Source organism: Sapajus apella, unplaced genomic scaffold (assembly GCF_009761245.1).
Source record: "Sapajus apella isolate SASKATOON/1434 unplaced genomic scaffold, GSC_monkey_1.0 scaffold63, whole genome shotgun sequence".
Taxonomy (NCBI): domain Eukaryota; kingdom Metazoa; phylum Chordata; class Mammalia; order Primates; family Cebidae; genus Sapajus; species Sapajus apella.
Window position 1 is genome coordinate 7,172,408 of NW_022437003.1, and position 23,093 is coordinate 7,195,500.

At 41.7% G+C, this 23,093-nt stretch overlaps 1 protein-coding gene across 13 annotated transcripts in view; it reads left to right on the plus strand.

Annotated features, from left to right (window-relative positions):
• KIF13A (kinesin family member 13A) overlaps positions 1–23,093 on the plus strand; it is a 225,525-nt gene that overhangs the window by 156,534 nt on the left and 45,898 nt on the right. For 8 of the 13 annotated variants that reach the window (XM_032247635.1, XM_032247634.1, XM_032247637.1 and 5 more), the window contains exons 15-21: positions 1,997–2,083; positions 2,187–2,353; positions 6,005–6,124; positions 10,358–10,571; positions 16,962–17,124; positions 19,225–19,365; positions 20,596–20,745. In XM_032247635.1, the coding sequence (XP_032103526.1) occupies positions 1,997–2,083; positions 2,187–2,353; positions 6,005–6,124; positions 10,358–10,571; positions 16,962–17,124; positions 19,225–19,365; positions 20,596–20,745 (1,042 nt within the window). The remainder of the gene's footprint in view (positions 1–1,996; positions 2,084–2,186; positions 2,354–6,004; positions 6,125–10,357; positions 10,572–16,961; positions 17,125–19,224; positions 19,366–20,595; positions 20,746–23,093) is intronic. The other 5 variants (XM_032247644.1, XM_032247639.1, XM_032247641.1 and 2 more) reach the window with 1 other exon arrangement.

The window sequence follows — 23,093 nt, forward strand, 5'->3', positions numbered from 1 at the left end:
GGCCTTGCTTTCTGTTTATAGAGAGTGATTACTGTGAAGTCGTCACTATTTTCATATGTGAGTTCTGGTTCCACTTATTCCATAACTCTGAGCCTTAGAACCCTTTAAAGATCAGGAGTCAGATAATGAGATTAAGTGAAAAAAGTAAGTAACTAGAAAATTAGAACTCAAAAATGACATTATTTTTCTTTCATCAGACTTTACCTGACAGTCCTTTGGCAAATTAACCTTGAATTAACTAGTTATCTCCTCCACCTCCAGTGTTCTGTTTTGTTTTTAAATACCAGAAAATTGGCTAGGTGGGGTGGCTCACACCCGTAATCCCAGCACTTTGGGAGGCTGAGGCGAGAGTATCACTTAACCCCAGGAGTTCAAGGCCAGCCTGGGCAGTATAGTGAGATACCATCTCTACAAGAAATAAATAAATAAATTAGCCAGGCATGATAGTTGATGCCTGTAGTCCCAGCTACTTACAAGGCTGAGGTGGGAGGATCACTCAAGCTCAGAAGGTCAAGGCTACAGTAAGCCATGATCATGCCACGGCACTCTAGCCTGGGTTACAGAGCGAGACCCTGTCTCAAAAAAAGAAAATAGAAAAATATAATGAAACCCTATGCATGGACCCATCCTCCAGGTTCAAAAATGAACACCTCATGGACAATTTTGTTATTTATATGTCTTCCATATCTCCTCCTCCTTCCTCTACCTTCAAATTATTTTAAAGCAGGCCAGGAACAGTGGCTCACACCTGTAATCCCAGCACTTTGGGAGGTCGAGGTGGGCAGATTGCTTGAGTCCAGGAATTCAAGACCAGCCTAAACAACATGGTGAAATCCCATACTCTGCAAAAAATTAGCTGGTGTGGTGGTGCACCCTCCTGGTCTCAACTACTTAGGAGGATGAGGTGGGAGGATCACCTGAGCCCAGGAGGTTGAGGCTGTAGTGAGCCATAATTGCACAATTGCACTCCAGCCTGGACAACCAGAGTAACACCCTGTCTCAAAAAAAAAAAATTATTTTATTTATTTATTTTGTGACAGAGCCTCATTCTGTTGCCCCGGCTGGAGTGCAGTGGCAAGATCTCGGCCTACTGCAACCTCTGCCTTCCGGGTTCAAGGAAACCTCCTGCCTCAGCCTCCCAAGTAGCTGGGATTATAGTCACCCACTAACACCTCCAGATGGGGGAAAAATATTTTAAAGCAGAATCCAGATTTTATAACATTGTATCCATAAATATCTCAGTATGTCTCTCTAAAAGATGAAGATTCTTAAAAATAGTTTCAATATCACCATACCTAAAATAACAGTAATTCCTTACTAACCAGCATATAGCCAGTCAGTGTTCAGATTTCCCCAGTTGTCTCATCAGCGTTCTTTTTCAGCTGTTTCTTGAAATTAGGATCCAGATCAGACCCTACCATGGTTTTATTGTATTCCTCTTTAGATCTCTTTTACCAAATGGGTTTCCCCTTTCTCTCCTCTCTCTCTCTCTGTGTGTTTGTCTCTGTCTCTCTGCCTTTCTCTCTTCTTCTTTGTATTTTATTTGCCGAAGTCATCTCATTGTTGATCCTAGAGGTCCCACAGTCAGGATTTTGCTTACTGCATCCCATGGCATCATTTCATATCCTCTATTCTTCTTTGTATTTCATAAATTGGCATTTAAATGTGGAAACTTGATCAGGTTCAGTTCAAATTTTGACAAAAATAGCCATGGGTGGTGCCAGGGTGCTGGGTGGCTATGGGTGGTGCTTTCTATCTCCATCAGGAGTGCATGGTGTCAGGTTATCACTCTCTGAGGGATGTTGGCAGCCCTTGGTCCTCATAGATCAGATCGTGTGTTTTCATAGTGGTTACACATTCTGCTCTTCCTTCTTTAAGTAGTAGTTGGAATGCAATTATTATTAAAAGAAAGCTCCCCTAGTTATCTCTTTGGCTGCCAGGGCAGGGTCTTGTGCTCCTTCCCATTGACCTGGTATTTTCCCTCGTGTTCTCTCAGGTCCTGTGTGAACGGCGCCCTTGTGTGTAGTACCACCCAGCTGTGGCATGGTGACCGAATCCTGTGGGGAAATAATCACTTTTTTAGGTAACGTCTTTGTGTTCTGTGATATATTTTCTTACGCTTTTTTTCTGTTATCTATTTAAGTGTAAAACAAGTTGATTTTCTCTAATGGTGAAAAACCCCACAGAATAAACTTACCTAAGAGGAAGCGTCGAGATTGGTTGAAAGACTTTGAGAAAGAAACAGGTCCACCGGAGCATGACCTGGATGCAGCCAGTGAGGCTTCCTCTGAACCAGACTATAACTATGAATTTGCACAGATGGAAGTTATCATGAAGACTCTGAATAGTAATGGTAAGACCCACACTCCGTAGTCCAGTGTCTTGGGTATTTCCTCATCTCTCACCATTTAGTGAGGGATAAGCATGCATAAAGTGTCATTCCACATTTAAACACGTAAAACTGCTCATTTCTTTAAAAGGCCATCAGTGACTGACTAATGACAAGATTTGGAGGAGATGGTCCTCTCCCTCGGTTACAACCAGGATATGGATTGTCCCGTTTTTGAGGCCTCTTCTTCCCAAGCCAATTGTGATAATGTTTCCACAGGCCTAGAGTACTGAATGATTTTGACAGAATTCCTTACCAAATTTCTCATTATGGAGTTTGTCATATCTGAATCCTTGAGAATGTGAAAATCCCCGAGAGAATATAAATTCAGGAATTTCAAATAGAATCTGATGAAAAGATAAAAGTCACAGCTTTTCAGCATTTTAGTATAAACTCAATTGGAAATTTTACCCCAAAGATACTTATTTAATAAGCACAGATCACTTTTACAAAAATGATAGTGAAAATAAATTCAGGAATTTCAAGTAGAATCTAATGGCAAGATAAAAGTTGTAGCATTTTAGTGTAAACGCAGTTGGAGATTTTACCCCAAAGATACTTATTTAATAAGCCCAAATCACTTTTACAAAAATGATAGTGAAAATAAAATGCTTTATAGCCTCTTTATTTGACTTATACTCCAAGTTTCACATCTAAAAGCCCATGTTCCTTCACATTCTCTTTCTTCTTCTGTGTCTATACACGCCCGCCTGCATTAAATAAAACACGCCATATTCTTTCCTTTTTTGCTGTTTTATAAATCTGCCTTGTCTTTTCCCATCTCCCTGTCTCTTAATTGCTAGACTTGATGACTGAGACTTAGAAGCCAGACAGCAGTGTTCTCCTATTACCAGGCACAAGATGACATTCCTGAGACTAGAAGGATTTTATGAGGATAAAACTGAGGCTGCATTTAGGGGCACCTGAGAAGATAGTTTGTAGGCTCAGTCCAACCTCCCCTTCCCATTCATCTGATCTTGTGGCACCAGAGGTTCCCCATCTTGAACCAGGGTAGACCTCCAGGGCCTGGAGGACCCTAAGATAGGCAGCCGCTACCCGGCAGGGGGCTTGGAGAGCATTTTGTTTTTCACAGTTGAGCCTCTTCCCTTAAATATTGGCTTTCTCACTTTACTTTTTGAATAAGCCTATCTAGGAAGAATTTGAGCATAGAGAATTTTGGCATATGTGCTGCCAAGGCGAGCACATGGTGAGATAATTTTCAGTCAGATCTCTGGCACATCAGATTGGAGATTCTGTTGCAGGAATAAAGCTTTTGGTCTTCTCATCGATTTCTGTTTATGAAGTTTTTGCCTCAGGGGGCCTCTTTTTTTATTTATCAAAATGAAATATAGGACTAGGCACTGTGACTCGAGCCTGTAATCTCAGCACTTTGGGAGGCCAAGGCGGCGAATCACCTGAGGTCAGGAATTCATGACCATCCTGACCAACATGGCAAAACGTTGTCTCTAATAAAAATACGAAAATTAGCTGGGTATGGTGGCACATGCCTGTAATCCTAGAACTTTTGGAGATCGAGACAGGCAGATCACTTGAGGCCAAGACTCGAAGACCAGCCTGGGCAACATAGTGAAACCCCATCTCTGCTAAAAATATAGAAATTACCCAGGCATGGTGGTGTGCCTCCTGTAATCCCAGCACTTTGGGAGGCTTAGATCGGCAGATTACTTGAGACCAGGAGTTTGAGACCACCCTGGCTAACATGGTGAAACCCCATCTCTACTAAAAACACAAAAATTACCCGGTGGTGCATGCCTGTAATCCTAGCTACTTGGGAGGCTGAAGCACGAGAATCACTTGAACCTGACAGGTAGAGGTTGCAGTGAGCTGAGATCACGCCACTGCACTACAGCCTGGGCAACAAAGCCAGAGTCTGTCTCAAAAAAGAAAGGGGGTGGGGGGAGGGAGAGGAAGGAAGGAAGGAGAAAAAGAAGGAAAGAGAAAGAGAGAGAGAGAAAGAAAAGAAACAGAAAGAAAGAAAAGAAAGGACAGAGGGAAGAAAAGGCCAGACTGTGAAAAACAAGTGTGAGGTATTTATATGAAGAGTATAGAGGCCAGGTGCAGTGGCTCATGCCTGTAATCCCAGCACTTTCAGAGGCTGAGGCGGGTGGACCACCTTAGGTCAGGAGTTCAAGATCACCCTGGCCAACATGGTGAAACCTCGTCTCTACTAAAAGTAGAAAAGAATATTAGCCAGGCATGGTGGCAAGTGCTTATAATCCCAACTACCTGGGAGGCTAAGGCAGGAGAATTGCTTGAACCAAGGAGGTGGAGATTGCAGTGAGCCAATATCACGCCATTGCACTCCAGCCTGGGCAACAAGAGCAAAGCTCTGCTCCAAAAAAAAAAAAAAAAAAAAAAAAAGAATATAGAACCACAGAGAAAAAATGGGGAAAAAACAACTTTATGAGAAAAGTTTGTCAATTTCTGCCTTCAAACAGTGAGAGTAGGGTGTTAAGATTAGTGGGGTGTTAATGTTAGCCCTGCATTAAAGGGTGGACTATAGCTAGAAATCAAGCTTCACTCCACCCTCCCACTTCCCCACCAGCTGGGAGGAATCCCAGACATTCCAAACTGATGTTCAGACATCAGAATCACATTAATGGGACCTTTAACAACCTGCCTGAGCAACAAGTCTTCTGTGAGTGATCTTTTGGGAGCCTGAATGGATACACGGTGTGCAGGAGAATGTAGACTCCAAACTCCAGGTGGAGGAAGTCCCCCTGGAGAGAGCTCATCGCTTCAGCTGATGTCACAGATCTAAACATCTCTAGTCGCTAACTGCAGAGTTTACAGGTGGTATCAATTTAGCCATGTATCCATCCCAGACCATAGGTTTTTAATTTTAATCAATGGCTACCTGCTTATATATAAATTAACTCATTGAATAACCAATGAGTATTTAGTAAGCATTTGTTAATCCCTCTGATCCTCTCAGCCAAAGGAATAGTCATCAGGGACCTGATGCACAGTGTTAACATGAGTTATTCTTTTGTATCCCAGATCAGGCCTTGCTCTCCAGTGTTGATTTTATCCATATAGAAGTCATGTTTATGGCTGGGCGCAGTGGCTCACGCCTGTAATGCCAGCACTTTGGGAGACTGAGGTGGACGGATCACCTGAGGTCAGGAGTTCAAGACCAGTTGGGGATCAGAGGCGAAACAAAAGCCCAGTGCCTATGCCTCCATGAGAGCTGTGTGTGGTGAGGGCAGATCTAGGCGTTCCAGGAATGAGGCTTACAAGACTTACAAGACAACCTGGTGAAACCCAGTCTCTCTTAAAAATACAAAAATTTAGCTGGGCATGGTGATGCATGCCTGTAGTCCCAGCTATTTGGGAGGCTAAGACAGGAGCATTGCCTGAACCCGGGAGGTGGAGGCCACAGTGAGCTGAGATCGCTCCATTGCACTTCACCCTGGGTGACAGAGCAAGACTTGATCTTAAAAAAAAAAAAAAAAAAAAGTTATGTTTCCCCCTACCCCACCCTTTACCCAGTTCCAGTGTAGCTTCCCTCTGGGACATACACACAGTCTCTGATGCAAGTGCAGACATGCTGTTGGCTGGACGGTGTTCACTGCGATTCCTCTCTACTGCTAGGTGGCTTCCCGATAATAAGCCTGTCTGCCTGGTGGTCATCCCCTTGGTGGTCTTATTTGAAGATCCTCTTCCCTCTCATGTGGTTTCAGACGAAGCTCCTCCACAAACACTGGGATAAAGGTTTTTAACCGATTGGCGTTGGCATGAGAGAGCTTGGCTGGTTTTTAGCATTGCTGCTGATTGATGCTTATGCTCCATGCTTTGGTAAAAATCTAACTAACATGATTGGGAAGAAGCTGGAGTTTTCTGGCTGATGAAGGTGCTCTGTATTCTTCATTTAGGAATGTTCCTTTTCAATTACGAACATCCCCCCCCACAACACACACACACACACACACACACACACACAAACACACACACACACACACACACACACACCATGTCCCAATTCCATTTGCCTCCCAGATTTCTATTAAAATATAACAGCAGCTATTCTTCTCTATGCTTATAACAGCACTGAAAAGTATTGTGGCATTATTACTGCTGTTACTGATGGCTTCATTGCTGTTGACAGCAGAGCAATTCAGGTCAGTGGTACTTCCAGGCATATATTCACCTACATTATCTCAGTAGTAGGTTAGAATAATATATTTTTGAGTTTCTAGAGTAAATACTGATCTAAAGCCGAACTCATTTGAATTAAAAGTAAAAAGAAACCTAGTATCTGTGGACAATAATGCCTTCTTCCCAAGGGTTAGAATAGGAATCATCTCTTTTTTTCAATGTCAATGGCAGCTCTAAAGAAAGAGCAACTTTACCAAGTGCAATGTCACTCTCCTGTAATCCCAGCACTTTGGAAGGCCAAAGCGGGAGGATTTCTTGAGGCCAGGAGTTTGAAACCAGCCTGGGCAACATAGTGAGACTTCATCTCTACAAAACATTGGGAGAAAGAGTTCTTTTTTTCCTCCAAGACCTATTTCACTTCAATTCAGTATTTTAGACATTTTGGTGTGAATTAATTCTAATTCTCTTTCTCATATAATTACCACCCTACTAGCCCCACTACCGGCGCCATTTTCTCTTTTCCATTCCTGGGATGAGGGGTCAGTTTGAGCTCATTGCATAGTTATCTACTAAGTAAAGAAAGAACTCATGAGGACAAGAAAATGCTATGCCCAAAGTAGATGTGGTCCTCTCTTCCTAAAATTCTTAATCTCTTTGAGATCTTGGCTTTGGCTACCTGGCTCACTCAATTTTAAAACAGTTCACTCAAGAGAAGGAAAGTGATGGGAAAAATAAACCTGTGGGCAATCTCTTGATATTTAGTTGGTATTTTGAGAAAGGGCTGAATAATCTTTGGATTCTGTCCTGAGCCACATCATAGAATCAGGTCGACTTGGTGATTTGGATGGTCTATTTTAAAATACGCTGTGTGTAGGAGTTAAGACTTGAAACTGATTAATTGATTTGAAAAGACAATGCCATCAAAGATATCTGTGAGAAAGGTGTTTCCAGACTAATTCTGGGGATCAGAGGCAAAACAAAAACCCAGCCCCTAAGCCTCCACCAGAGCTGTGTGTGGTGAGGGCAGATCTGGGCATTCTGGGAATGCGGCTTACAGGACTCTACTGTGGGAGTCTCAGAGGAAGGACACGTTGAACTGCTCTCTCTTCTGTATCTGCACTTCGATTTGTGGCCACTCATCCTGCCTGGTGAGTAGTGTTAGTGCTGTGTCATGACAGTGACTGGTGCAGTTTTAAACAGCCTCACTCACGTGGCCTGTGTCAGCATGGAACCTTGGGGTGAGATCCCCTCTGTCTCAGTCATTTGGTATCATGTGTGTTTCTGCACTACTAACAATAGAAATGTGGATTATATATTTTATTCAGTATCTTGTAGCAAAAACCCTATAATGCATTTTTATAAAATGGTGTGTTTTCCAGTTTCTCTGGAAAAGATTTATAAACACTAAGTTAGGATGATTGGGCTCTGTCTAAATATAAATTAATGGCAAGTACCATAGCACCCTGCCCTTTCTTTTTTAAACCCAGAGCCTATCTACTGTTTGAGAAATATGTGTATATATTTTTTTAAATTCTGAAAGAACTTTACTTCTCTAGAGCTTACATTTAAAATGTCTTCAGACACCCTCAAAAAATTTTTACCAAATTTCTCACATACACTTTTTTAGAAGTTGTAGGACTTTGTCAGCAGTTCTGATGCTTAGGAGTACATAGACTGTTACTCTATAAATAATGTTTTACCCACCCAGGATCTACCTTTGCATAAGATTTTTTTTTTTTTGGGTTTGGGTTTTTTCACCCCCTGGTTTACTTTTTTTTAAATTATTGTTATTATTATTTTTTTTTTGTGATGGAGTCTCACTCTGTCACCTGGGCTGGAGTGCAGTGGCGCAATCTCAGCTCACTGCAGCCTCTGCCTCTAGGTTCAAGTGATTCTCCTGCCTCACCCACCCAAGTAGCTGGAACTACAGGTATGCACCACCACACCCAGCTAATTTTTAATAGAGACAGGTTTCACCATGTTGGCCAAGCTGGTCTTGATCTCCTGACCACAAGTGATTGCCCGCCTCAGCCTCCCAAAGTGTGAGTGTGAGCCACCACACTTGGCCCCCAGTTTATTTTCCATCAGCTTTTTAAATGATATATTTTAGGGACTCTTATATCAGGACTCCATGAGGAATTTTTTCTTTGAAAATTTTTTCTTTTCGCCTTTTTTTCTTTGAAAAAAATGCTGAATTTTAGAATTTTATATCAACAAAACAGTATTGTTTTTAGAAGTATCACTCTTTACAGAAGACTAAATGTAGCAAAACACTGGGGGTAAGAATACCACATCAGTTTATTACCAAGTGAATGTCCTACCCCAGCCAATTGGTTAATTAGTTATCTGAGTTCAAAACCTGACCCTGTCACTCTGTAGCTACGTGAGGCAGATCAGCTATTTTGCCTTTCTGAGCCCCATTATTTCCTTATTTTTAAAATCGGGTGATATGCAGAGCAGGTGGAACCTCTACCTGAGATGTAGCCAGGAGCTAGTAGAGTTATTCTTGCCATTGTGGTTGTCATTTTTATTAAAACAACTCACCTGTGCTGAGCTTTTCTTGCAATTTAAAAAAAAATTATTTCTTTTTGTTTTGAATTATTTTTGGAAGCTAACATGTTATCTTTTTCTCTTAATACTAATATAGAAAATTAGTACAGTTTACATGTGTATTTTACAAGTTGATAGGATATCTTGGAAAAGTCAGTCAATAACTATCATCAGATAATATAAAAATTCCTCCTGAGTCACTAATTTTCAGCTTCTTTTCTGGAAATTGAACTGAGTGCCAGTGTGTGGGAATAGCATAAATGGCACTAAATAGCAGGCAAATGTGTGAATGTATGAGGAGGAAGTCATGTCCCAGGCTGGTCTGAGAATGCATCTTCCGGGATGTACTTCTGGGAAATGTTAACTGTGATGATGATTTTCTTGTTCTATTAGGAGATTGTCTAATATTCTGCCTCCCTACACTGTCCTCACTTAGTCATGTCAGTAACTTTCTCCTTTTGTACCTGTGGCTAGAGCCTTGATCTTCCCACAGTATCTAGCTCATTGGTCATTACCAAGTTAATGTCCTGCCCAGCCCATTAGCATTGTAAAGTCTAGTCTTGCCTATACCACAATCATCAGGGTGGCTCATTGGAGCAAGATCTGTTAGTACGTCTATACCTTTTCACCCATGTGCATTGTGGTGAGCGCTGTATCTGTACATGTGAGATGTTAGAAACAGGTTTTTATTATTTTTGCAAGTAAATTGTCCTTTTAGATATTAGTCTGAGAAATTGCCAGACCATATCCTTAACCAATATTTTCAAACACATGCTGGGATCTCTAAGTTTCCTCCCACCTTAGAGAAATTCAAGAGTAATAAGATTTGTAATGAAAGTCATAAATCTTTGTCATATACCAAAACCGATATTAAATGGGCATAGAAATGAATGACCATAAAGAAAGATGTAATCTTATGTGCTTCTGTGTTTGGAGTCATCCTAGATTTCGTGAAGTTTTTCTTCACAGTGGACAGGATCACATTCCCCTCTCTTCCCCCATCTGCTGGTAGTAGATTAATGATTTATCTCAACATTAGGATGAGCTCATCAAATTGAAGAAAGTAACATAGAGAATGTGGAGAATGTATACATATAGAGCATTTATCTGCAGTGTCAATAACAAGGAATTTGAGAGGATTTCACTAATTAGGCCTCTCACAGAAAGCATACCAACAGGCTAGATTCTAGGGCAGAAAAGGGTTCTGGCTAGAGGAAGTCCCCACCGGCTGTAGTGCCTGGTATGAATGCTTGTCTTAGCTGCCGCTAAGACACCTTGCCTTGTCTCTTGGCTCACTAGACCCAGTTCAAAATGTGGTTCAGGTCCTGGAGAAACAATACCTAGAAGAAAAGAGAAGTGCCCTAGAGGAGCAGCGGCTCATGTATGAGCGGGAACTGGAGCAACTCCGCCAGCAGCTCTCCCCCGAGAGGCAGCCGCAGAGCAGCGGCCCCGACCGCCTGGCCTACAGCAGCCAGACAGCGCAGCAGAAGGTGACCCAGTGGGCAGAGGAGAGGTAAGAACTGCAGCTTGGGCAGGCCAGAATCAAGGCTCCAAGGCTGTGGGGCTTTGAGGGAGGGGATTGTAAGATGTGTCAGGAACAAACCTAGCAGAGAACTCTTATTCCCACATCTGACTTACTGAAATTAGCTTTTCCTTTCACCAATACTGTCTACCCTAGGTATGTCTACTATGATGTTAGCTGTTAAGGGTCCCTCCTACCCCCACAACCGTTTAGCCTTCGGTAAAAATGATGCCAAGTTGCAAGGCTTAGACAGGCAGGTGTGGAAATTTAGAAAGTTTGAATAATTTCTGTAACACAAAAGCATCTTTTCTTATTTTTTGTTTCTCATACTTTACAGTCTATTTAAATACAACTTCAGTGCTGATTAATATACTCAATGTGTATGTTTAAGATTTATGGCTGGGTGCAGTGGCTCACACCTGTAATCCTAGCACTTTGGGAGGCTGAAGCAGGAGGATCACTTCAGCCCAGGAGTCTGAAACCACCCTAGGCAACATAGTGAGACCTCATCTCTACAAAATAATAAAAAATTATCCAGGCATGTTGGCACATGCCTGTAATCCCAGCTACTTGGGAGGCTAAGGTGGGAAGGTCACTTGAGCCCCAGAGATAAAGGCTTCAGTGAGCTGTGTTCATGCCACTGCAATCCAGCCTGGGTGACAGAGAAAGAACCTGACTCAGGCTGGGCATGGTGGCTCACACCCGTAATCCCAGCACTTTGGGAGGCTGAGGTGGATGGATTGCCTCAGGGCAGGAGTTCGAGACCAACCTGGCCAACATGGTGAAACCCCATCTCTATTAAAAATAGAGAAAAAAAAAATCAGCCAGGCATGGTGGCAGGCACCTGTAATCCTAGCTACTCAGGAGGCCAAGGCAGAATTGCTTGAACCCGGGAGATGGAGGTTGAAGTGAACTGAGATCATGCCATCATACTCCAGCCTGGGCAACAAAAGCAAGACTTCTTCATTTCAACAACAACAAAAAAGAACCTGACTCAAAAAAAATCAAAAGAAAAGATTTATGACTTTAAAATATTCATATCGGAACTCTCAAAGGAGGGAGCGGTGGAGGAAATGGTAATCGTAATAATCTCCACCACCATAATACGGACAGCAGGTTATTACAGACTTCTGTTGTGTTCTTGCCATAGTCCAGGCATTTTATTTAACATCCCAGCAGCACTACACCATGGGAACTATTATCCCTGTCTCATAGGTCAAGCAATCAATCAGTTTAAATATCCTGCTTTAATCAACCATCTAGTAAGTGAAGAAGCCAGAGTTTGAACCCAGGTCTCTCTGCAGTCCCCTAATAACACCTGTGTTATGATAATAATTAACAGCAGTAGAAAAAGCAGCACCTAACATCTATAGATCATTTATACCATGTCCCAGGTGCTAATTGCTGTTCCTGTATTCCTCTAATCCTCACAACTACTACCTTTACACATAAGGAAACTGAGGCTGAGAGGTTAAATGATTTGCCCAGATGGTCAGTTAGCTGGTAAGTTAGGCGATGGCATCAGAGCAATGGCAGTCTGACTCTAGAGCTCTTCCTTTACTCACACACACACCGCGTCTCTCACTCGCAGTGAGATGCAGAATACAGGCCACACCTGGGGGAGGTGACTCCCAAGAGGAGAAAAGGGAACCCTGCCCTGCAGGGAAAGGCTCACAGCAGTCATGCACTTGTTAATGTTAAATAGAGAAGAGAGTTACATTTTCCCGTGGAGCCACCCGTTCACCTGTCTGGATACTGAAATAGGAAGATTTATCATACTTATGTACCTTTTTTTTTTTTTTTGAGGCGGAGTTTCACTCTTGTCACCCAGGCTGGAATGCAATGATGTGATCTCCGCTCATTGCAACCTCCGCTTCCCAGGTTCAATTCTCCCACCGCATCCTCCCTAGTAGCTGGGATTGCAGATGCCCGCCACCACACCTGGCTAATTTTTATATTTTTAGTAGAGATGGCTTTTCACCATGTTGGCCAGGAGGGTCTCCAACCCTTGACCTCAGGTGATCCGCCCACCTGAGCCTTACAAAGTGCTGGGATTACAGTCGTAAAGGCCTTATGTTACTCTTTATGCTTTATTGTGCATGAAAGAAACAGACAAAGGCTATCAGATGGTCCTTTCTCTGAAGAACACATTTCCTGTGAGCTGGTGGCTTTTACGCTAAGCAACAGCTAGCTGTTGAGGGTAACTGCCATAATTGTACCCATTGATATCCTTTCTATTTACTAAAGAATATAAAAGCAAGAATATCTTCAAATGAAGATACATGTGGCCAACAAAGCATATTAAAAAGTGTTCAATATCACTAATTATTAGGGAAATCCAAATCAAAACCACAATGAGCTACCATCTCACACCAATCAGAATGGCTATTTTTAAGAAGTCAAAAAATAACAGATTCTGGCAAAGTTGCAAAGGAAAGGGAACCCTTATATCCTGTTGGTGAGAGTGTAATTAATTCAACCATTGTGGAAAGCAATGTGGCAGTTTTTCAAAGAGGTAAAAACGGAACTATCATTTTACCCAGCAATCTCACTACTGGGTAATATATACCCAAAGAAATATAAATTGTTCTGCAATAAAGACATATGCATGTGTATGTTCATTGCAGCACTGTTCACAATAGGAAAGACATGAAATCAACCTAAATGTCCAATGGTAGACTGGATAAAGAAAACGTGATACATGTACACCATGGAATACTATGCGGCCATAAAAAAGAACAAGTTCATGTCCTTTGCAGGAACATAGGTGGAACTGGAGGCCATTATTCTTAGAAAACTAATGCAGGAAGAGAAAACCAGATACCACGTATTCTCACTAATAAGTGAGAGCTAAATCATGAGAACCCATAGGCAGAAAGAGGGGAACAAGAGATACTGGGACCTGTGGGAGGAGAAAGGAGAGGCTCAGAAAAGAACAAACAAAAAAAACCTGTCAGTAATATGCTTACTACCCAGGTAGTGAAATAATCTGTACATCAAACCCCCAAGTCATGAGTTTACCTATATAACAAACCTGCATGTGTACCTCTGAACCTAAAATGAAAGTCAAAATATTTAAATTTTTTTTAAAAAGTATCTGGTAAAGAAGGTGGTTTGCTTTTAATCTTAGTGTTTTTCAGTTAAATAGTTAAAAAATACTTTTTTTTTTTCATTTCCGTTAATTCCAGATTGATTTTCTTTGGGGCTTAAATTCTTTAAAAAAAAAAACTATAGAAGCCTGGTACGGTGGCACATACCTATAGTCTCAGCTACTGCAGAGGCTGAGACAGGAGGATCACTTGAGTCCAGGAGTTTCAAGCTGTAGTGCACTGTAAGCATACCTCTGAATAGCCTGGGCAACATAGGGAGTCCCTATCTCCAAGAAAGAGAGAAAAAGAGAGATAGAAGAAAAGAGAAAGGAAGGGAGAGAAAGAAGGAAGGAAGGAAGGAAGAAAAAATACGAGATATTTTGGGATTGTCGTTCAAAGACATAAGAATAGTTGCCTTATTGATTTTTGTCAGATTTCGCTGGATAAAATTAAGATGTCATTAATTGTGTGTCATTATATAAGAAGCTAGAACTCTTACCTAAGTACATGTTGATGGGTTGTGAAATAATGAAGAACTCTTACCTACAGGAATGTTGATGGGTTGAGAATCAAGTGTACTTAAACGCTGGTAAGAATTACAAAGAAAGCTACAGATATCATTTATTCTCTTTGTACACTTAGAATGTAGTGTGAAACAATATATAAACTTGTGAAAACTTAAGTCATAATAGTAAATTAAAGAACAGTTTTATTCAACAATAGGAAGTGTTATGATTATATATTAATAGTTATTTGTGTGTGTTCTATCTCCTACCCTGGAAAATAACTTCCAGGGGACCGGGAATCCATTTCATTTATTGAAGTATTGCTATTGCCTAGAATGATGTGGTCACCTGGTAGGTATTTAGTAAATATCGTATGCATTGATTGTGTGAATGTATTGAGTGACAAGCAAGCATGTAGTTGCCAGGTGGGCAGACTGCACAGTAAGCTTGTTGGTCGTTCAGTGGAAGATGAGACCTCAGTGAAGCTGAGTCTTCTACAGAGATTTTCAGGGAGATGGAAGGATTTCAAGTGCTTTTGAGAGGCAGAGTTTGACCAGCAGAGAAAAACTAGAAGGACATTTCGGATGGGCAGATTGGCTTGAACAGATGGGAAGTAATGGAGGACAATAAGATGTATTTGGGAGACTTCAAAAGAACAGTTTTGAATAGTCTGGAACAGGGGTCCCCAGCCCCTGGACCACAGACTGGTACAGGTCCATGGCCTGCTAGGAACCAGGCTGTACAGCAGGAGGTGAGTGGTGGGCCAGCAAGTGAAGCTTCGTCTGTGTTTACAGCCACTCCTCTTCGCTGGCATCACCACGTGAGCTCCACCTCCTGTCAAAACAGCAGTGGCATTTGATTCTCAGGGGAATGTGAACCCTATTATACACTGTACATATGAGGGATCTAGGTTGCATGTTCCTTCTAAGAGTCTAAAGCCTGATGATCTGTCACCATCTCCCGTCACTCCCACATGGGACTGTCTAGTTGCAGGAAAATAAACTGAGGGCTCTCACCGATTCTACATTTTGGTGAATTGTGTAATTATTTCATCATATATTACAATATAATAATAGAAATAAAGTGTACAATAAATGTAATGCACGTGAATCATCACAGAGCTCTCCCTCCCCCCAGTATCGGTCCATGGAAAAGCTGTCTTCCATGAAACTAGTCCCTGCTGCCAAAGAGGTTGGGGACCGCTGTCTAGAAGTTAATTTATGGAAGAGTAGGGAAAATTAAGCTCAAAACTGTCAGATAGGGGTTGTGGGAGGCCACAGACTCGGAGTCTGGGATTTATTTTTTGGGAGAAGAGGAGCCCTGCAAGGCCTTGAGCCGAGGAGTGACCTGAGGAATGCAGGGCTTGATGCAGGGCTTGATAAAGACTGTCTTGTAGTGGAGCAAGAAGAGCCTGGGTGCTGTGAGATTATTGGGAAGGGTGTGAGGGACCTGAGCCAGGAATATGATAAAACACACAGAGAGAGACTTAGGAGATGCTTCAAAGGAAGAGTCAATAGGCTTATTTTTTGGACATTGTATAAAAGAGAAGAGACTGAGCCAACTGAACAAATCTAAGCAGAGGTGACTGGAAAAATGATATCACCTTTTTTCTTTCTCTTTTTCCTTTCTTTCTTTTTTTTTAAAGAAAGATGAGGTCTTACTATGTTGCCCAGGCTGGTTTTGAACTCCTGGCCTCAAGCGATCCTCCCACCTTGGCCTCCCAAAGTGTTGGGTTTACAGGCATGAGCCACTGCCCCCAGCTGGTAATATCGGTAATATCGTTTTAAGAAACTGTTTTCTTTACATTAGCATCCTCACAGCATGCGTCCTCTGTCATTTCTAAGGTGATAGGTGAGGAGTAGAGATTTCGATGCTTTGAGCTCATTATTTTTCTATGATGTAAGAATTTCCTGCAGTGTATAAATGGTGGAAAAGAGAAGTTATATTTGGCACAGAGCGATCACTAGATGGAGTGACTTTTGAACCCAGGTTGACATGTGAAATCCAGAAGCACTCTTTTCTTTATTCATTGGGTCTTTTTTGAATATCCTACAATGGGTCATGCACTTGGCCAGGAACTAGTGTAGTGCAAGCAAAAAAAGACCTGATTCCTGCCCCAGGGCACTTACAGCCTAGCAGGAGACAGATATTACACAAATAATTATACAAGTAAAAATGAAAAGTTCTCCATATGGCAAATGCTATGAAGGCTAAAGACATGGGGCTGAGAGAACATACAAGAGGGTGTTGACCAAGTCGGGATATTAGAGAAGCTTTTTATCAGCAAGTAGTATTGTATAGAGAATTGAAAGAAAAAAAAAAGAATTTCTGCTACTGCAGAACTCCCTTACTATGGCATGACTTTTACCGACTGCAGAAGTCATGAACAATGCTTTCTTCTAACTCCAGGTTTCTCTCATCCGCCAGCCCCTCCTGGCCCCACCCCCTCCCACAGCACACACAAGTCATCATCATCATTTGTTTTTCCCAAAGATTCCCGTATTGGTTTTTTGCATCCTCGTGTCACAGTCTGATCGTTTTCAAATGTTACATAATTTGAAACGTGATTTTCAGTTAAGTCATTCAACAATTTGCTCCCCATCCGTAGTTCTCAACAGATGGCCCATCTGCGGACAGGAGGGAAGGATTAGAGGTAGTCTGGTAAAATGGTTTTAAAAACACTGCCCGAGAGGAGTTTTCTACCATTTTCTAATAAGATGCTCACTTAGAAATGGGATTGCAGTTTTCTTTGAGATTTTCTCGTATCCTTTTCTGTGACACTGCAGAGATGAACTCTTCCGACAAAGCCTGGCAAAACTGCGAGAGCAGCTGGTTAAAGCTAACACCTTGGTGAGGGAAGCAAACTTCCTGGCTGAGGAAATGAGCAAGCTCACCGATTACCAGGTGACTCTTCAGATCCCTGCTGCAAACCTCAGTGCCAATAGGAAGGTAAGAATGTCCTTCAAGTGAGACAGCAGGATGCACAATAGTCAATATTGTAAAATAGGACCTCACACTGAAACCCCAGAAACATTCCTGAGGAGATCCTCATGTCAGCCAGAGGTGTTCATTTTTTTCAAGACATTCTTTATACACCTTGTTGGGTATGAATGCTATCTAAATGATGTTCTTAGATATCTAATAAGCAGAACACGCAGAATTTTCGTGGCTGAAGGACTTCCTAATTTATATGCCTTCTTTAAAACAGTTAAATTAGAAACACATATTTTGCCTGCTTTTTTTTTTTTTTTTTTTTTTCCATTAAATGCCTCTTTCTGAAATGGGGGGTATTTTTAGTTTTTTTTTCTTTTTTTTTTTTTTTTTTTTTTTGAGACCCAGTCTCACTCTGTCACCCAGGCTAGAGTGCAATGGCACATCTCAGCTTACTGCATCCTCCGCCTCCCGGGTTCAAACGATTCTCCTACCTCAACCGCCCTTGTCGCTGGGATTACAGGCACATGCCACCACACCTGGCTAATTTTTGTATTTTTAGTAGACACAGGGTTTTGCCGTGTAGGCCACACTGGTTTAAGTGATCCACCTGCTTGGCCTCCCAAAGTGCTAGGATTACAGACATGAGCCACTGTGTGCGGCCAGCTGTGGTACCTTTTTAAGTGCGAATTCCACAAGAAAGGAAGACTTTTTATAATACCTGGCTTTAAATACCCAGAACTCTGCAGGCGTTTAGGAGCTTTCTGTCATTTCACTTCCTGTCATTCACTTCGAAGAATTTTTCCTGTAGGGAAAAACTTTGAAGAAAATTGTTTTTCATTTTTGTTTGTTTGTTTGAGACAGAGATTCTCTTTCTGCCCAGGCTGGAGTGCAATGGCAGGATCTTGGCTCACCACAACCTCTGCCTCCCTGGTTAAGTGATTCTCCTGCCTCAGCCTCCCAAGTAGTTGGGATTACAGGCATGCACCACCATTCCCGGCTAATTTTGTATTTTTAGTAGAGGCAGGATTTCACCATGTTGGCCAAGCTGTTCTCGAACTCCCGACCTTAGGTGGTCTACCTGCCTCAGCCTCCCGAAGTGCTGGGATTACAGGCATAAGCCACCATGCCCAGCCAGAAAAATTTTTTTCTGTGACTCAGAAAAAAAGAAAACCAAATTTAAAAAAAGAAAGAAGTTTACTTTTCATCCATTCATTTCCTTTCAGCAAGCAACCTAGAAAATGAGTCAGGGAGTATCTTATCAGTCTTGCCGGGTTTTAGTCTTTTGATCTTGTAGTTCCCCTTTGAGAAATTCATTCTAAGCCCATAGTCATAGAAGTACCCATAAAGCTTTATATACAAGGATGTTTATCTTAGTGGACCTTATAATAGCAAAAACATGAAATAGCCATGATGTTGAATAATGAATAATTAGTCAAATGTGTAGTAAATCCATATGCTATGGATACTGCTATGTTGCCATTAAAAAGTCATGCTTATGGCCGGGTCTGGTGGCTTTTGCCTGTAGTCCTAGCACTTTGGCAGGCCAAGGTGGGCGGATTGCTTGAGCACAGGCATTCAAGACCAGCCTGGGCAACGTGACGAAACCCCATTTATACAAAAAATACAAAAAAAATAATAATAGCCATGGTGTCACATGACTGTAGTTCCAGCTACTTGGGAGTCTGAGGTGAGAGGATTGCTTGAGCCTAGGAAGTTGAGGCTGCAGTGAGCCAGGATCGTGCTGCTATACTCCAGCTTGGGTGACAGAGCAAGACTCTACCTCAAAAAAAAAAAAAAAAAAAAGACATGCTTATGAAGAATATTAAATAATACAAGAAAAGTGATCACAGTATCAAAACTCGTGAGAGGATTGGGGTGTGAAATTATACTTTTGTTTGGTGTTGATTGTGATAAAAATTAAAAAGTGTGCATGAGTGTACATAGAAGATAGGAAATAAACCAGAATATCTCCTAAGTGGTAGAATTTTATCTTCTTTTGTATACTTTTATGTGTTTTGCAAACTTACTCTTACTGTTACATATATATTGCTTTAGCATTTAGCAATCGAAAAAGGAATTATAACAATGTTTGTTTTGTTTATCTTCCTTATGCAGAGAGGTGCAATAGTGAGTGAGCCAGCTATCCAAGTGAGGAGGAAAGGAAAGAGCACCCAAGTGTGGACCATTGAGAAGCTGGAAAATAAATTAATTGATATGAGAGATCTTTACCAAGAGTGGAAGGAAAAAGTTCCCGAGGTAAAAGAGACAAAATGTAAAGGAGATTTGGTTATGTTAAAAACAGAGAATATGGGCTGAGAGTGGTGGCTCATGCCTGTAATCCCAAAACTTTGGGAAGCTGAGGTGGGCGGATCACCTGAGGTCAGGAGTTCGAGACCAGACAGGCATATAGTGAAACCCTGTCTCTACTAAAAATACAAAAAGTAGCTGGGCATGGTGGCAGGAGTCTGTAATCCCAGCTACTTGGGAGGCTGAGGCAGGAGAATCGTTTGAACCCGAGAGGCAGTGAAGGTTGCAATGAGCCGAGATAGCACCATTGCACTCCAGCCTTGGCGACAGAGGGAGACTGTCTCAAAAAAAAATTTTTAATTTAAAAATAAAAAGAGACTATAAGTGATTTAAGCATCACACACACAGAGAAGTGCTGGTGATATATTAGGAAAATAAAGTACAAGTGATTTTGAAAGAAGTACTAAGTTGGATCAGTAATATAACATGTGATCCCCACACAGATGGGAAGTAAATGAAGAAAACATATAGTAGATTCTTATTTGGCTTCATGTTTACTACATTTCAAGTAAAAAGAAGTAGAATGAAGTAAATGTATGCCATTTTGTCAGTGCTGTGAAAAATCAGCTTGGCTGGAGCCAGTGTGGATTTTGCATTCATTGATGTGTGTTCATGCACCCCTAGCTGTCATCGTGGCTGGATTACTAAGAGTAATTTTAGCTTGCATAATCCATTGTTTGGACATTAGCAGTGGAAAAGAAGACTTGGCAAGGGAGATGAAATGAAAAAGCTGCAGAGGAGGTGAACAGGGAAGACAAGGCAGGAACTGAAGAGGAATCCTCCGCACAGGCATCACTTAGCTCGCCAACAAACAGGCCCCTCCCACAGGCTAATAGTTTTTCTTCTTTTTTTTTTTTTTTTTTTTTAATGGAGACAGAGTCTTGCTCTGTCACCCAGACTGAAGGGGTGTGATCTCGGCTCACTGAAACATCCATCTCCTGGGTTCAAGCAAAGCAATTCTTGTGTCTCAGCCTCCTGAGTAGCTGGGACCACAGGCATGTGCCTCCATGCCCGACTAATTTAGTTTTTATTTATGTGACATTCTAATTTTACTTCCTGTTTAAATGGGTAGATTCTTTAATTCTTTTTTTTTTTTTCAAATGCTAGTTTTAAATAATATGATTTAAATTGATATTGTGTTTCTAATTCATCTACCCACTGGCTCCTCCTGCTACTCAGGCAAAGAGACTCTATGGGAAACGAGGTGACCCTTTCTATGAAGCCCAAGAGAATCACAACCTCATCGGGGTGGCGAATGTGTTCTTGGAATGTCTCTTCTGTGATGTGAAACTTCAGTATGCAGTCCCCATCATCAGCCAGCAGGGGGAGGTAAGCACAGGCCAGCCTTGGAGAACGACAGTGGTCTGAGTTTTTTGTTTTTTGTTTTGTTTTTCATTCTATTTAAGCTATGTTCTTGAGGTAGATCAAGAAACTAGGGCAAATAATCAAGATCCGCATTCTTTTTTCTCTAATAATAATTGATATTAGTAGAAGCTTTATCTAAAGCTAATCGATATTAGTAGAGAGTTAAGTCGTGGTCTTAAAAGATTATTATAACACATTCAGTATTGGGGCTTCACAAGGTTTTTCTTCGTTTTAATCAAATTGGAAATTTTTTGTAAACTAGATTCAGCTCTGTTCCCCATAATCTCATGCCTTTGCAATATACTCTAGTTCCCTCCTGGCCCCTAAATGATCTTTATAAGATGCAACTTGGGAGGATTATTTTGCAATCCAAAGTACTCAAAGGAAACAGGGTTCAATGACTCAGTGTTACCCTCCTTGTAAACTCTGGTATTTCAGCTATTTAGATATAGTGGCCTAGGTAGGCATAAGATATTTCAGAAAATGTAGCTTGAAATACCAAGTTATTTCTTGTGATTCTTAGAGCAGTCAAAGAATAAGATGCCATTCTGCCCAAAGTGAAGCTGCATAGTATAGACCCAGATTCCCAGTTGTGGGGTGTGAGTGCACAGCCCACCACCTACTATGGAAACACCCCATAGACATTCTCCTCCAGAGGATCGGCGCCTAGCAGTGCTTTTTCCCATGGGAAAAATGACCACAGTTAGGAGCCAGCCTGCTAACACTGTGAGGCTCCATCTCTAAAAAAGAAATTTAAAAATTAACCAGGCATGGTGATGAGCGCCTATAATCCCAGGAGGCTAAGGTGGGAGAATCAGGAGGCTAAGGTGGGAGGATCACCAAAGCCCAGGTAGGTCTAAGCTGCCATGAGCCATGATCATACCATTGCACTCCAGCCTGGGCAACACAGCACAACCCTGTCTCAAAAAAAAAAAAAAAAAAAAAAAAATTTACGTGGCAGAGTGATTCAGTGGCTGAGTCCCTAGTTTAGAGCTTCTTAAGTTGGAGTCTGTGGTATGCTTTGAATATTCCATTAATGCCCCTGAAAATATATTAAAATGAATTAGAGTCTCAAAAAGCATTAAAAAAACAAAACAAAAAAAACTTAAGAACAACTATCTTCTGATTTCATTTCCTTTTTTCCCCATCTTACTACTTCTTCCTTATTTGTCTTACTTCTCAGTTATCATTATGTAATTTCTCTTAGGTCCTTAGTTCCAGTGCCAATTGCTGTGTGGAAGTTGGATCTGATCTACCTTTAAAAATAACCTTCCCTGTTTAGGATGACAGCAGCACTACCAGAACATGCGTCACCTTCACAGCCACAGTCGTTACAACCTGACTGTGTTATGAAAGATGATTAAGACAATTGAAGCACTCCAAGAATGTAAATGGCAGGATAATCCTTTTCCTCCAATTTGGTTCTGTGTAGCCAGCGTTAAGAGAAACACTGTTAAACTGGCTCCTATCCAGAGAGCCACCATGATAGAAAACTTAAAACCTTTTCATAAAGAGTTTCGCTCTTGTCACCCAGGCTGGAGTGCAATGGCGCGATCTCGGCTCACCGCAACCTCCGCCTCCTGGGTTCAGGCAATTCTCCTGCCCCAGCCTCCTGAGTAGCTGGGATTACAGGCACACACCACCATGCCCAGCTAATTTTTTGTATTTTTAGTAGACACGGGGTTTCACCATGTTGACCAGGATGGTCTCGATCTCTTGACCTTGTGATCCACCCGCCTCGGCCTCCCAAAGTGCTGGGATTACGGGCGTGAGCCACCGCGCCCGGCCAGTAAAAAAGTTTTAAAGTAACTCTCCACATAACTGTGTGGCTTTCGATATGCTGTTCCTCCTGGATTCGATGTAATGGCACTGCTTTATGGAGCCCTTCTTCATCCTGCTCCCAGCCCCAGTCTGAGTGATGCACCCATTCTCTACTCCCAGGAGCATAAACGCTGCAGGAGCCCAGGTACCTTGTCAGTTTGGTTTGCTGTTGCATATGAAGCACTTAGCACAGCTCCTGGCACAGCTAGTTCTTGGTAAATATTTGTTGAATGGATAAACTTATCCAATAACAACTTGCACATTCATCTACTATAGCAACTAGTCTATGCTGTTGTTAGTGAGGTTTATTTTGTTGTTGTTTTTTGAGATCAGGTCTCACTCTGTTGCCCAGTCTAGAGTACACTGGTGCAATCTTGGCTCACTGCAACCTCCGCCTCCTGGGTTCAAGCAATTCTCGTGCCTTAGCCTCCCAAGTGGCTGGGACTACAAGCATGAGCCATCACACCTGGCTTTTTTTTTTTTTTTTTTTT